The sequence below is a fragment of the Equus przewalskii genome, unplaced genomic scaffold (genome assembly GCF_037783145.1).
Source record: "Equus przewalskii isolate Varuska unplaced genomic scaffold, EquPr2 ChrUn-13, whole genome shotgun sequence".
NCBI lineage: Eukaryota > Metazoa > Chordata > Mammalia > Perissodactyla > Equidae > Equus > Equus przewalskii.
In genome coordinates, this window is record NW_027228750.1 from 2,607,484 (window position 1) to 2,624,491 (window position 17,008).

Below are 17,008 nucleotides of genomic sequence, written 5' to 3' on the forward strand. Positions count from 1 at the left end.
AAGAGAAAAGTCAGTAGAAAAGAATAGACTAATATGACTAATGTGGCATGTACAAAAAGTAGAGAATTAAATGGTGCTATGAGCAATTAATAGTTGCCTATCTCACCCTACGTACAAAATCAATTTCATATAGATTAAAGACCTAAACGCAAAAGCGAAACTTTAAAACGTTTAGAATTAAATATAGGAATATATCTTCATGACTTTGGAGTAGGGATTTCTTAATACAAAAAGCACAATCTATAAGGGCTAAGTAGCTATCCAGAAAAAAAAAAGAGACTACATTTCCCAGTCTCCCTTTACAGTAAGGTGGAGACATATGAGTAAGACCAACTGAGGAGGATACAAGCAAAAATGGCGCAACCAACTCCTGAGAAGTGCTCTTAAAAGAACAGTCACATATCTTTCCTCTGTCCCTTCCTCCTTTCTGAAACTGGAAGGTTTATCCACCTTCTCCTGAGGAACCATTTTGAACCATGAAACTGACAGAGCAACAAGACAAAGGATCCTAGGTCCTTGGTCCTCAAGGAGCGACCCACACCGGCCCTACACTGCTTACCTCCGTACTTGATCTGCATGAGAGAGAAAAACACCTATCTTGTTTAAGCTATTTTATGTTGGATTTTCCACCATTCACAGCCAAACCTAAACCTAATTGATAATAAAAACTGCTCTAATTGAGATATGTCCAAAATATTAAAATAATATAAAAGAAAGTAATCAGTCTTTATCTACCTTGGCATCAGGAGAGGCATCAGAGAAGAAATAATTATGGATTTAAATCACAACTTGAATCATGCTGAGTCAGCCAAAGAGAAAAAGTCAGAGAGGAGTGACTTCTGACTCCACTCAGAAGGAAGAGCAAACACAAACATCACGGAAGGTGATAATGAATAAGACAAAACAGCCCACACATCTTCTAGGTGAAGACTAATAATAATGAAAATAATTGATACCATTTACTGAACACTTAATATGTACCAGATTATCTCAAATAATCCTCACAATATTGTAATGGGATAGAAATTTTATGACAGGTTTAGGAAGAATAAGGAACTTTCCCAAGTAGCACTAGATTGTAGCTGTGCTGAGCTTCAAAACCTAAGCAGTACCACTCGACAGTTATGCCAAAATGCTGGAAGGATGGGCATAGGCCTAATTATGGAGGCTCATCAAAGCTGTGCTAAATCACTGAGTCTTCAAAAAATTAAGAAAATATTTATTAGTTATAAAGTATTTTATGGTTTCCTGATATTTCTAATTCAATGTGCTTTTCTCCCTAACTATTGCCTTAACACAGTGCCTCAAAGGATTAGGGGAAGAAAAGTAAAAGAAGAAAGGGGACTTAGGATTTCCTTAAATTGCTAGTATAATGCTCAAAACTACTATTGTTAGACACTGTGTCTTTTCACAGTCAATCTAAGAAATTATCAATTGTATACTCACCACACTGAAATCAAGGTTGTCTTCAATCCATTTTTGCCCATCTCGGAATTCATCAAGAAGTCCCATGATATAAAGGGTATCCAAAGCATCTACTATGGTGGCACCCATTTGTGAACTTCCTATATTTGGGGGAAGAAAACTGAAATTAAAAAGATAGCCTTTGTAAAAGGTCTATTTTAATTTTTTTTTATTTATTATTTTTTTTGAGGAAGATTAGCCCTGAGCTAGCTATTGCCAACTCTCCCCTTTTTGCTGAGGAAGACTGGCCCTGAGCAAACATCCATGCCCATCTTCCTCTACTTTATACGTGGGACGCCTACCACAGCATGGCTTTTGCCAAGCAGTGCCATGTCCACACATGGGATCCAAATCGGTGAACCCCAGGCTGCCGAGAAGTGGAACATGCGAACTTAACCACTGCGCCACCAGGCCAGTCCCATTAATTTTTTATATACACAAAGTAAATCAAAGTAGAAATATAAGGACCAAAAAGAATACCCAACATAGTTCACTTTTCCACAAGAATAGATAATATACATTGTTTAATATATTTTCCTAAAGATGACAAATTGATATCTAACAGGAAGATAAAGGAAAACCAAAGTTATAATTCTCCTCAATTTTCTTCCTGGTCAGAATATGAGCTATCTGTCTACTCAACTGAGACAGGTACAAAAAGAGGATTAATTCAAGAAATGGGGAGGGTGGTTCAAGATGATAATAAGTCCTAAGACAACCATGCTTTTCTAGTTCAAACTCATAAAAAGGGCAAAAGATATACTTAAAAATAATAATAAAATACAGCAAGGCTAGAAAACCACAGTGGAACAAAAACTATAATAATCCTTAACAATCAAAAAGCAGATAGATCATACTGAAAAAGTAAGTCATAAAACAAAATGTGAGTAGAGAAAATCAAATTAATAAGATCTACTCATCTTCAAGAAAGATATAATCCTGATCTTAAAGGAAATATTTCAGAAAGGTAGGAACTAATTCAACAAAGCTGGTCCAAATGATATCAAAACTAGATACTGTAAACACATGACAAGAAAACAGGCCAACCTTACTAATGAATATAAGGCAGAAATCCTGAATAAAATACTAGCAAAACAAATTTAACAGCATAGTAAAAAATAAATAACTGGGAGCAGATGGGTCCTCCCCAACCCAAGAAATGCAATTATTATTTCTATCTTCTGAGAATAAAATCATCCACACAGTTTCCTATCTACATAACTTTACTATTATACTGTGTTCATCAACATGAGTTTACTGTTCCAGAAGACACTTGCCCAGAAAGATAAAACTTACAAAATAAGTTTATTGTTCGTTCCAGGAACTTCCTAAAGACCCAGCAACTCCTCAACAGAAAGTACCAAATGATGGCTTACACTCTAAACCTATGAACTTCTTGCCTCTAAATTCTCCACTTACCAATCCTAAATTATTATACCATCATCCTTACCCAATCATAACCAACGATCCTGCCTGCCCCCCAGCCAACTGAAGGGTCCATGTTAAACTAGACTTAAAATCTCAATAAATACCTCAACTTTGGCCTTTCTTGTCTGACAGGCTACCAAGGCTCTGGTGAAGTAGTGGTCTTCATTAACATAGTAAGCATTAAACTAAGCTTTGTCTTATCAACAAGTTACCTTGGCGATATTTTAGGAGTCAGCATTCGACATCACTTAGTCCATATTTTTCCATTTACTATTCTTTCTTTTCTTTCCTTTTTTCTTCCATTCCTTTTTCTACTGGGTAAATAGTCTTTTCTTTTGATGGTTTAAAGCTATACAAATTTGTTCTTATAATGGTTGTCCTTAACTTACATCACATTTTCTTGTTCATATGCTCCTAATAATTTCTTCAACTTATCAATAAGTACATTTTCCTTCTAACAAGACAAGTGCTCCACCATACGCTGATGAATTCCTTGGTCTTCTCCTCACTCAGTTTCCTTCATGTTGCTATTAACTAGAACATTTGTTCCGGCTTATTACAGACATAGTTTCCTGTTACTTTTCTTGTTCCTCAGCTTTTTATTAAGATAATAAAAACTTTATCAAGACATTTAATCATCCATATATCCGTATCTTTTGAATAATCACTTGAATATGTATCTCTTTTTATCAGTATTTCATCCAAAACATTTATCATGTTTATTTTAAATCCTTAAGAATACCTATTTTTGTTCTTATTTCAGTTTTTATAGGTAGTTATGCTTCTCAGTTCTCTAGTTATTTATTTAGTCCTCTAAGTGCATATTCCTCTAAAGTGCTGACTACTCCGGAATGGAACAAGGCCTGAACCCACCTATTTTGTACCCACTCTGGTTAGTTCCACAAGGAGAGGTTCATGCAACGAGCTAAAGCCCAAGGACCAAAAAGGCAAAACTGAAATTACTGGCTGGCACTATGAGTATTTACCTAGACAACTCAAAATTTCAACTGGAAAAAATTAAAAGGTCTAAACTACCCGTGGGTCAGATAAGAAGTGAAACATGACATTGCAGAATATATAAAACACTTATAAAAATTTATTATGAGAACATAGGAATCAACTAAAGCAGTTCTCAGAGAAAAACTCCTACTTGAAATTGTATATTATTTAATAAGAAGAAATGAAAATAATTGAAGTGACAACATTCTACAAAGGAAGTAAGAAAAAGAATGATAAACTTGAACAACAGACTAGAAGAATCAGAAAAACTAAAGACAGAAATTAATGAATTAGAAATAAAGAAAAGGGGAGCAAAATGGCGGGGTGAGGTGACCCTGGATTCTCTCCCCTCCAAAATACAACAAAGGATTGGAAAAACTGAATTTCAGAGAATAAATCTAAGGCCAACATGTTAGAGACCTACAATACCAAGAAGGTGGAGATCATAAACGTTGCTGACAGCCTCAGAGGCGCTGGAATGGGTAGGAGAGAAGGTCGCTCCCCCAGCTAGAGTCTGCCATCACTGCTGCGGGGTTCCGGGAAGGAGCAGGGGGAGGGGCCATGTACCGGGGGATCATCGAGGACTCCTGCCGCTGGTTCACTGGAAACCCGCTGACGAGGGAAAGCTTCCGTTTGCGGGGACCCCATAAACCCAGGGCCTCGGGAGACCAGAGAACAGAACTGATCTGAATCCAGATCGGCACTGGAGAATAGCAGCCCCTCCCTCCCATCAAAGCTACTGGTTGTGGCCATCTTGCCCAAAGGCACAGAGCTCAGAACATGCGGCTCTCAACCCCCATCTAGTGGCGACAGGCTGTAACTGCAACCGAATTCTACCACCATGCGAAAAAACCGCTCCTCTACCATCCAGCAATTTATAAAAGCCCCAGACCAGAAGGAAAACAATAAAAACATAGAATTAAGTCCTGAGGACTTGGAATTAGGTAAACTAAGTGATAATGAGTTCACAGCAGCTATAATCAAAAAAATCAATGAGGTAGAGAGAAAGATAGAGAAACAAGCCAATGAGTTCTGGAGTTACGTCACAAAAGAGATTGAAATCATAAAGAAGAGTCAAACAGAATTACTAGAGATGAAAAACACAATGGCCCAGATAAAACAGAATACGGATTCCCTGAATACCCATGTAGACACCACAGAAGAGCAAATTAACATAATTGAAGATAGACAGGCCAAATGGCTCCAGACAGAGGAAGGAAGAGAACTAAGAATTAAAGAAAACGAGGAAAATCTCCGAGAGATAGTGGATTCAATGAGTAAGAACTTAAGGATCATAGGAATTCCCGAGAACGTAGAAAAGGAAAATGGAGCAGAAAGTGTGCTTAACGAAATTATTGAAGAGAACTTCCCAAATCTAGGGATTGACAGAGAAATGTGTATAGAAGAAGCTTTCAGATCTCCTAGATTTGTCAATGTAAAAAGACCTACAGCAAGGCACACAGTAGTACACTTGGCAAGAAGGAAAGATAAAGAAAGAATACTCAGGGAAGTAAGAAAAAAGAAGAGAATAACCTATAAAGGAGCCCCTATCAGACTTTCAGCAGATTTCTCTACAGAAACCTTACAAGTTAGGAGAGAATGGAGTGACATATTCAAAGCTTTAAAAGATAAAAATCTTCAGCCAAGAATACTCTATCCAGCAAGAATTTCCTTCAAATATGAGGGAGAAATTAAATCTTTTCCAGACAAACAAAAGTTAAGGGAATTTGTAACTAAAAGCCCTCCACTACAAGAAATCCTCAAGAAGGCTCTCATACCTGAAAAAAGAAAAAAGGGAGAAAGGGGTCACAATACACAGACTAGGGAGACCGATGGACAGAACCAGAACAGGATAGCAAATATTCAACTATAGCATTAGGGTAAAGGTAAGGAAACCACCAAAGCAAGGATGATCTTGTCACTCTAACTACAAATTCATTACACGAGTTGGAATAAGAAATGAAAATAATTATTTAGGAGGGGAAGAGCAAAGGGTCTAAATCAGTATTGGCCAAGTAAGTAAGAGCCCACCAGAGAATAGACTATATTATACACGAGATTCTAAATACAAGCTTCGGGGTAGACACTAAAATAAAGTACAGAACAGAGTCACAAATCATAAATAAGGAAAAATCTAAGAAACCCAGCATAAGAAATTGCAGTATTAAATGGGTAGGCTAAAGCACACAGGAAAAGAAATGCAGGAAAACAAAATAATGAGCGACAGATTGACAGCATTAAGTCCACATGCATCAATAATCACTCTCAATGTGAAGGGATTGAACTCTCCAATAAAAAGACAGAAAGTGGCATAATGGATTAAAGAACAAGATCCAACAATTTGTTGCCTCCAAGAAACACACCTCAGCCCCAAGGACAAACACAGGCTCAGGGTGAAGGGGTGGAGGACAATACTTCAAGCTAATAGCAAGGGAAAAAAGGCAGGTGTTGCAATTCTTACATCAGAGAAGTGGATTTCAAAATAAGACAGGGAAAGAGAGACATAGAGGGACAATATATAATGATCAAAGGGACACTTCATCAAGAAGAAATAACGCTTATAAACATCTATGCACCCAACACAGGAGCACCAAGATTCATAAAGCAACTATTAACAGACCTAAAGGAAAATGTTAAAAACAACACAATAACAGTAGGGGACCTCAACACCCCACTCACATCAATGGACAGATCATCCAGACAGAAAATCAACAAGGAAATAGTGGAGCTAAATGAAAAACTAAAACAATTGGACTTAATAGACATATATAGATCACTCCACCCTGAAAGAGCTGAATACACATTCTTCTCAAGTGCACATGGAACATTCTCAAGGACAGACCATATGTTGGGAAACAAGGCAAGCCTCTACAAATTTAAAAAAATTGAAATAATAACAAGCATCTTCTCCGATCATAATACTATAAGGCTAGAAATTAATTACAAGAAAAAAGCTGAGAAACCCACAAAGATGTGGAGACTAAACAACACACTACTGAACAAGCAATGGATCATTGAAGAAATTAAAGAAGAAATAAAAAAATACCTGGAAACAAATGAAAATGATAGCATGCCCTACCAACTCATATGGGATACAGCAAAAGCTGTATTAAGAGGAAAATTCATCGCAATACAGGCACATCTTAACAAACAAGAAAAATCCCAAATAAGCAACCCTTAAGCAGACCTAACTGAACTAGAGAAAAAAGAACAAATGAAGCCCAAAGTCAGGAGGAGAGAAATAATAAAAATCAGAGCAGAAATAAATACTATTGAAATGAAAAAGGCAGTAGAAAGGAACAATGAAACAAAGAGCTGGTTTTTTGAGAAGATAAATAAAATTGACAACCCCCTAGCCAGGCTTACAAAGAAAAAAAGGGAGAAAGCTGAAATAAACAAAATCAGAAATGAGCGAGGAGAAATAACAGATTCTGCAGAAATACAACAGATTATAAGAGAACACTACAAAAAACTATATGCCAACAGAATGGATAACCTAGAGGAAATGGATAAATTCTTGGACTCCTACAATCTCCCAAAGCTCACTCAAGAAGAGGCAGACAATTTGAACAGACCAATCACAAGGAAAGAGATTGAAAGAGCAATCAAAAACATCCCAAAGAATAAAACCCCAGGACCAGATGGCTTTCCTGGGGAATTCTACCAAACTTTCAGAGAGGATTTACTACCTATCCTTTTCAAGCTGTTTCAAAAGATTAGGGAAGATGGAACACTTCCTAACACATTCTATGAGGCCAACATCACGCTGATACCAAAGCCTGACAAGGACACCACGAAAAAAGAGAAATAGAGGCCAATATCACTGATGAACATAGATGCAAAAGTTCTAAACAAAATTTTGGCAACCAGAATTCAGCAATTCATCAAAAGGATCATACATCAGGATCAGGTGGGATTCATACCAGGGACACAGGGATGGTTCAACATCTGCAAATCAATCAACGTGATACACCACATCAACAAACTGAGGAATAAAAACCACACGATCATCTCAATAGATGCAGAGAAGGCATTTGACAAGATCCAACAGCCATTTATGATAAAAACTCTGAACAAAATGGGCATAGAAGGAAACTACCTCAACATAATAGAAGCCATATATGACAAACCCATAGCCAACATCATACTCAATGGGCAAAAACTGAACACCATCCCCCTGAAAACAGGAACGAGACAAGGATGCCCTCTATCACCACTCTTATTTAACATAGTACTGGAGGTCCTGGCCAGAGCAATCAGGCAAGAAAAAGGAATAAAAGGAATCCAAATTAGGGAGGGAAGAAGTGAAACTCTCGCTGTTTGCAGACGACATGATCTTATATATAGAAAACCCCAAAGAATCCATTGGGAAACTATTAGAAGTAATCAACAACTACAGCAAAGTTCCAGGGTACAAAATCAATTCGCATAAATCAGTAGCATTTCTATACTCCAGTAACGAACTAACAGAAAAAGAACTCAAGAACACAATACCATTCACAATCGCAACAAAAAGAATAAAATACCTTGGGGTAAATTTAACTAAGGAAGTGAAGGACCTATATAATGAAAATTACAAGGCCTTTCTGAGAGAATTGGATGACGACATAAGGAGACGGAAAGACATTCCATGTACATGGATTGGAAGAATAAACATAGTTAAAATGCCCATTCTACCTAAAGCAATCTACAGATTCAACGCCATCCCAATCAGAATCCCAATGACATTCTTTACAGAATTAGAACAAAGAATCCTAAAATTCATATGGGGCAACAAAAGACCCCGAATTTCTAAAGCAATCCTGAGAAAAAAGAACAACACGTGAGGCATCACAATCCCTGACTTCAAAACATACTACAAAGCTACAGTAATCAAAACAGCATGGTACTGGTACAAAAACAGGTGCACAGATCAATGGAACAGAATTGAAAGCCCAGAAATAAAACCACACATCTATGGACAGCTTATTTTCGACAAGGGAGCTGAGGGCATACAATGGAGAAACGAAAGTCTTTTCAACAAATGGTGCCAGTAAAACAGGAAAGCCACATGTAAAAGAATGAAAAGTGACCATTCTTTTTCACCATTCACCAAAATAAACTCAAAATGGATCAAAGACCTAAAGGTGAGACCTGAAACCATAAGGCTTCTGGAAGAAAACGTAGGCAGTACACTCTTTGACATCAGTATTAAAAGGATCTTTTCGGACACCATGCCTTCTCAGAGAAGGGAAACAATAGAAAGAATAAACTAATGGGACTTCATCAGATTAAAGAGCTTCTTCAAGGCAAATGAAAACAGGATTGAAACAAAAAAACAACCCACTACCTGGGAAAAAATATTTGCAAGTCACATATCTGACAAAGGCTTAATATCCAGAATATATAAAGAACTCTCACAACTCAACAACAAAAAATCAAACAACCCAATCAAAAAATGGACTGGAGACATGAACAGACATTTCTCCAAAGAAGATATACTGATGGCCAAGAGGCACATGAAAAGATGCTCATCATCACTGATCATCAGGGAAATGCAAATCAAAACTACACTAAGATAGGGGCTGGCCCCGTGGCCGAGTGGTTAGGTTCGCGCGCTCCGCTGCAGGCGGCCCAGTGTTTCGTTGGTTCGAATCCTGGGCGCGGACATGGCACTGCTCGTCAGACCACGCTGAGGCAGCGTCCCGCATGCCACAACTAGAGGAACCCACAACGAAGAATACACAACTATGTACCGGGGGGCTTTGGGGAGAAAAAGGAAAAAATAAAATCTTTAAAAAAAAAAAAAACTACACTAAGATATTACCTTACACCCATTAGAATGACAAAAATATCTAAAACTAATAGTAACAAATGTTGGAGAGGTTGTGGAGAAAAAGGATCCCTCATACACTGCTGGTGGGAATGCAAACTGGTGCAGCCACTATGGAAAACAGTATGGAGATTTCTCAAAAAATTAAAAATAGAACTACCATAAGGTCCAGCCATCCCACTACTGGGTATTTATCCAGAGAGTTGAAGTCAGCAATCCCAAAAGTCCTATGTACCCCAATGTTCATTGCAGCATTATTTACAATAGCCAAGACATGGAAGAAATCTAAGTGCCCAGCAACAGACGAATGGATAAAGAAGATGTGGTATATATACAATGGAATACTACTCAGCTGCAAAACAGAACAAAATCACTCCATTTGCAATAACATGGATGGACCTTGAGGGAATTATGTTAAGTGAAATAAGCCAGCGAGAGAAGGATAATCTGTGTATGACTCCACTCATATGAGGAATTTAAAATTATGGACTAAGAACAGTTTAGTGGATACCAGGGGAAAGGTGGGGTGGGGGGTGGGCACAAAGGGTGAAGTCGTGCACCTACAACACGAATGACAAACATTAATGTACAACTGAAATTTCACAAGATTGTAACCTATCATTAATTCAATTAAAACAAAAGAAATGAAGAAAAGCGTTAAAATAATAACTTCAAGAGATAGTTCTATGAAAAGAACTATACAATAAATCCACCACTAACTTATTTTTAAAAAGCACTTATGGGAATACAAAAACACCAAATAAGAAATGAGAATGCATCAACAGACAGACACAGAGGAAATCACAAAAACTAGAAAAAGCTCATTTTAGTCATATCTTCCCAATAAACTTGAAAATATGAATGGAACTGATTTCCTAAGAAAATAGATATTATTTTGACTTACGAAAGCAGAAACAGAAAGTCTAAACAAACAGACCAAGAAACAGAGGAAACTGAGAAGTTTTCAAAGAGCTACCCACTATTTAAAAAAGTACCATACTCTGGAAGTTTCATAAAATAAACTCTAATTTTAAGGATGATAACTCCTACTTAAACTTTTATAGAACACTGGAAAAGACAGCTTAAAATTCGATTTATGAATTCTGCATCCATTGATACAAAAACCTACCTTAGCAAGAAAAACAAAATTATTATTTGATCTCATTTGTGAGCATCATGAAAATACTTAGGAGTGGACCTGCTCGGCTGTAATGATAAGCTTATGTTTAACTTTATGAGAGACTGACAACCTGCTCTCCAGAGTGTACCATTTTTTACTGCCAGCAGCAGCGTATGAGAGTTGTAGTTATTCTACCACCCTGTCAATACTTGGTATGCTCGGTCTTTTTAATTTTAGACATCCTTATGGGTGTGTAGGATATTGCATTGTGGTTTGAATTTTAATTTCCCTCACGACTGATGTGCTCACTGGCTATTCATAGACCTTCTTTGGTGAGGAATTATTCATATACTTTGAATACATCCTTATATATGTATCAGAAACATTTTCCCCAAGTCTGTGGCTTGCCTTTTCATTTTCTTAATGTCTTTTGGAGAGCAGAAGTTTTTAATTTTCATGAAGTTCAATTTACCAATTTTTTTCTTTTATGGTTTATTCTTTCTGTATTCTAAAAACACTTTGCTTACAAAGTCACGGATTTTCTCAAATGCTTTCTACTGGAAGTTTTATACGTTTAGTTTTTATGTTTAAATCTATGATCCATTTCAAGTTAATTTTTGTGTACAACATTGAAAAACGAGTCAAGGTTCATTATTTTTCTACACAAACATGTATAGATAATCTATCACCATTTGTTGGAAAGACTATCCTTTTACCCATTGAATTACCTCAGCACCTTTGTTGTAAATCAATTAACCATGTATGTGCAGTTCTATTCCTACTCTTTTCCACTGATTCCTATGTCTATCTTTATGCTAAAACCATACTGTCCCCATTACTGCAGCTTTACAGTAAACCTTCAAGTCAGGTAGTGTAAATCCTTCAACTTTGTTCTTCTTTTTTAAAAATTATTTTCACTATTGCACATGCTTTGTGCTCTCACACAGATTTTATAATCAGCCTATCAATTCATATGAAAAAGTCATTTTTATTGGGATATCTAATATCTAAATATCAATTTCAAGAGAACTGACATCTCAACAATATTGAGTATTCTGACTCATGAACATGGCATATCTCTCCATTTATTTAAGTCCTTTTAAATCTCTCAATAATCACAGTTTTCAGAGTATAGGTTTTGCACATATTTTGTTAAATTCATCCACATACAGTTCATATTTTTATGCTATTGCAAATGATACTATTTTTAAGTTGCATTTATAACTACTTATTTTCCAGCATATAGAAATATTACTGACCCACAACTAAAATATACAACTATGTACTGGGGGGATTTGGGGAGAAAAAGCAGGAAAAAAAAAAGAAATATTACTCAGTGTATTGAACCTGTAGCCTACACTCTTAGTAAATTTGTTCACTCACTCTAGTACTTTCTTACTACTGTTTGGTTGATTCCCTAGGCTTTTCTTCAAGAACAATCATGTTGACTACAAGTAAAGAGAGTTGTACTTCCTCATTTCTAATATTTGCACTTCTTTTTGTCTTTTTCTTGCTTTAGTGCACTGGCTAGGATCTCATGTACAATGTACACAGAAGTAGGAGAGAAAAGACATCCTTGCCTAATTCACAATCTTAGGGGAAAGTGTCTAGTCTTTCAACAGCAAGTATGTGGGGATTTTTTTCTATTTGTTTTGTTTTGGGGTGTGTGTGTGTATGTGTGTTAATATCCTTAATCAGGTTGAGAAAGTTCTCTTCTAATCCAAGTTTGCTGAGAGTTTTTATCATGAATGGATGTTGAGTGTTGTTAAATGCTTTTTCTGCATCTACTGAGATGATCACATGTTTTTTCTCTTTTATTTCCTAAATAACTTCAATTACATTGACTAATTTCCAAATGTTAAACCAACCATGCATTCCCAGGATAAACCTCACTTAGTCATGAAGTATAATTCTTTTTACGTACTGCTGAATTAAATTTACCAAGATCTGGTTAAAGATTTTTGTGTCTATGTTCATGAAGGACATTAGACCTGGTCTATAGTTTCCTTTCCTTGTAATATTGTTGTCTGGTTTTGGTATTAGGGCTTTGGTGGTGCTACCAAGAAGCCATAACAATCCCAAATATGTAATCACCTAACAAGAGTTTACCTCAAAATACAGGAAGCAAAAACTGACCGAACAGAAAGACGAAACAAATCCAAAATTACAACTGGGGACTTGAATACCCCTCTCTCAGTAATTGAAAGAACTACCAGCCAGAAAATCAATAAGAATAGAGGAAGCCTGAACAACCTAATTAATCAATGGGATCTAAGTGACATCAACAGAACATTCTATCTCCAATAACAATGACATAAACATTCGTTCCAAGCAAAAACAGAACATTCAAGAAGACAGACCATATTCTGAGTCATAGAGTAAATCTTAATTTAAAAGAATTGAAATCATACAAAGTCTATTCTCTGATCATAACGGAATTAAACTAGTAATCAATGACAGAAAAATAAAAGAAAAATTCCTAAACATTTAGAATTTAACTTAATGGAAGTTTTCAGACATATTGAATTTAATGAAAATGAAAACACAACATATCAAAATCTTTGAGATGCAGCTAAAGCAGCACATACCAGGAAATTTATAGCACTAAATGATTACATTGGAAAAGAGGATCTCAAATCTATAATCTAAGCTTCTACTTCAAGAAACTAGAAAAGCAAGAAGAAAATCAACCCAAATCATGTAGAAGAAAGGAAATAATAAAGAGCAGAAATGAGAGAAACTGAAAACATAAAGAAAATATAAAGAAGAGCAATGAAACCAAAAGCTGTCTCTTTGAAAAGACCGATAAAATTGATAAACTTGTAGCAGGACTGACAAAGAATAAAAGAGGAAAGATAAATTACCAATACTAGGAATGAAAGGGGATTATCACTACAGTGGCCACAGACATTCAAAAGATAACAAGGCAGTACTTCAAACCACTCTACAAACATAATGTAGACAACTTAGACGAAATAGACCAATTCCTCAAAGCCACCAACTACCAAAACTCACTCAAGATGAAACAGATAAACTGAATGGTCCTTATGACTAGAAAAAATAAATTTGTAGTTTAAAAACCTCCCTGGAAAAAAAGCTCCAGGGACAGATGGTTTCACTGGTGAATTATATCAAACACTTGAGTTAAAAATAAAATCAATATTAAACAACCTCTATTAGAAAACTGAAGAGCAGAAAACACTTCCAAATTCATTTTATAAGGCCAATATCAAGCTGATACCAATACAAGACAAAAACAGTACAAGAAAAATACAAAACAATATCCCTCCCTAATATGAACATGAAAATCTTCAACAAAATATAAGAAATCATAACCAAGTTAGAAATAACAAAAATAATTTACACACATATCTCACACACACACAGAGAAAACAAAAGGAACACTTCAAAAAACACTACAAAATCCAATAATACTCTTTTTCCAAACCAAAATTATTTCTTTTAAATGCAAAAAAAATCTATCCCTAAAAAAATTCTTTCAGTTCTCCAGAATAAGTAAAAAGAATTCATTGTATTAATCACTGTTGGAAAAATCAGTACAACATTTCCCTCTCCCCACTCAAAAGTTCCCGGGGGTGAGCTCAAACTAGGCAAAACCAAACAAATATACCCCATCCTTCAGGGTAGAGTATTTGGTTCAAGGATGGGCACAAGACTCAATGAGAGACAACAAGAAACAATGTGGTTTCTAAGAAAACAAAGTGCTCTCTTCTCTACAGAGTTCTCTTTTCTACAGACGTTGTCGTATGAAGACAGGAAGCTTTGAGTTGCTGCAGTCATCCTGCTAAGAAGCCATCCTGAAGACATCAACACATAGAGGAAATCAGAGGAAAGAGATAAAGGAAAAAGCCTAGCTGGAATCATATCTATTCGAGGACTTCAGTGAGCTGATTAAATTTATCTTTTAGTTTAAGCCATTTTGAAATGGATTTTCTGTTATCTGGACATGAAGAACCCTCTGACGCCAAGGGCTAACTAGATAGAAGTCAGAGGAATACCGACTTCAGTTATCATATAAAATAATTTTTTAATAATTAAGGTTAAGAAAAGGAAAAGGACATGTTTTAGGTTGTTTTCCTTATAATCTAGAATACTGCAAGTAAAGGTTCAATATCTGCCTCTATATTCCAACAATAACAGAGAGGCTAGACTTTTAAAGTTCCTTTCAACTCTAAGATTCTGATTCTGTAAAGGCATATTGAATTTGGGAGGTCAAATGAGACACTCAGAACTACTACTTCTCTCCTAGACTCCTATTTAAACAAAAAGGTAAAAAATAATTTTTTTAAAAAATCCAAAATCATTCTCACTAGCAAGAATATGAGATGAAGAAAAGAAACAAAGTAGGAAACAAAGTCTTAAACTTTGTTTACTAATCCTTTAATAAACTAACTTCATATCTAAAAACATAAGACAAAATAAACATTAAAGGAGCCATTCCTACTTAGCTTATTTGACTGGAAAAAAATTGCAACCACTCAAAAATTTTAATAAAAGATATAAGTACCTAGTTTATTACTGAAAATTCTGCAGACTGCATTATCACTTTTTCTACCATTTCACTATACTTTTCTACTCACAGTGGATTTTTCCCATGTGCTGGTATTAGTTTTTTTCTATCTTTAAAGTTTACTTAAGCAATATAAAACAGCAGTTAGAAGCATGGACCTCAGCATTAGACTGCTTGGAGTCAAATCCTAGTTCCATTATTTTCTAGCTGTATGACCTTGGGTGAGTTAGTAAACCGTAACTATGCTTCAGTTTCCTCATCTGTAGAATGGGAACAATAGTAATAGTACCTGCGCCTCACAGGACTGTTGTGGATACTAAATAAGTTCATTCACATAAATCGCTTACATCAGTCCTTGCCATATAGTACATTTATTAGTCTGCTCAGGCTGCCCTAACAAAATACCATAGACTACAAGAATTAAACAACAGAGATTTATTTTCTCACAGTTCTGAAGGCTAGAAGTCCAAACTCAAGGTTCCAGTTTTTAGTGAGGGCCTTCTTCTTGGTTTGTAGATGTCCACCTTCTCTCTATCTTCACACAGCCTTTTCTTGGTGCATGCGCATGGGGAGAGAGAGCTTAGGTGTCTCTTACTCTTCTTTTTTTTTTTGAGGAAGATTAGCCCTGAACTAAAGTCTGCTGCCAATCCTCCTCCTTTTGCTGAGGAAGAGTGGCCCTGAGCTAACATCCATGCCCATCTTCCTCTACTTTATATGTGGGACACCTACCACAGCATGGCTTGCCAAGTGGTGCCATGTCTGCACCTGGGATCTGAGCCAGCGAACCCCGGGGCTGCTGAAGTGGAACATGCGCACTTAACCAATGCGCCACCCAGCCAGCCCCTCTTCCTCTTCTTTTAAGGGCTCCAATCCTATCTGATCCGGGCCAAGCACTTATGACCTCATTTGACCTTAATTATCTCCTAAAGGCTCTATCTCCAAATACAGGTCCCATTGGGGGTTAGAGCATCAACACATGGATTTGTGCGGGGTGACACTGTTCAGTCCACAGCTGTATGCACTATATAAATACTGTTCATGCTGTTACTATTAACATGTATATGACTGTTGTTCTAAAGGAAAACAGAGTCTTACTACAAACCCAATTATAGAATCTCTAAAGCAAATAACTGACCACACGCCAGATTGGCAGCAAAGAAAGTAAACCGTTTTTTTGGAATATACTCAATTGCTATTCATTTACACGAAGATCCCTTTGAAATGGAAGACCAAAGCCAGCAAAGTCTTGCTTCTGTCCCCCTTTAACTCAGAATGAATGGGCTCATTTTGTAAAGTTTCCCTTTCCAACTCTAACCTCCTTTAATCTCCATTTTCTCACAAATAACTCTCAGTCAACCCAGTCAATCAGCTTAAGTGCTCCTAATGACCAGCAGACAAGCTCACCTGACAACCATCTGAGCCTGCCAGGCCCCAGTCATCATTTACCAACCTCATCAAACAGCGATCTACAAAGTTCACTTTTGAAGAAGTCTGACAAATTCACCACAAATTAAAACCATGTTTCATTAAAAAATACGTTTTATGAAAAAAATAAATGCTATTATTTTTAAAAAGAAAAAACATTAAGTCAAAACTTCTCCATTAGGATTTTAACAAAATTATGTAAGAAAGAAACATCCCTTTTGCTCACTAA

At 36.3% G+C, this 17,008-nt stretch overlaps 1 protein-coding gene across 10 annotated transcripts in view; it reads right to left on the reverse strand.

Annotated features, from left to right (window-relative positions):
* MAN1A2 (mannosidase alpha class 1A member 2) overlaps nt 1-17,008 on the reverse strand; it is a 209,398-nt gene that overhangs the window by 130,135 nt on the left and 62,255 nt on the right. For all 10 annotated transcript variants that reach the window (XM_070608060.1, XM_070608065.1, XM_070608062.1 and 7 more), the window contains exon 4: nt 1,447-1,565. In XM_070608060.1, the coding sequence (XP_070464161.1) occupies nt 1,447-1,565 (119 nt within the window). The remainder of the gene's footprint in view (nt 1-1,446; nt 1,566-17,008) is intronic.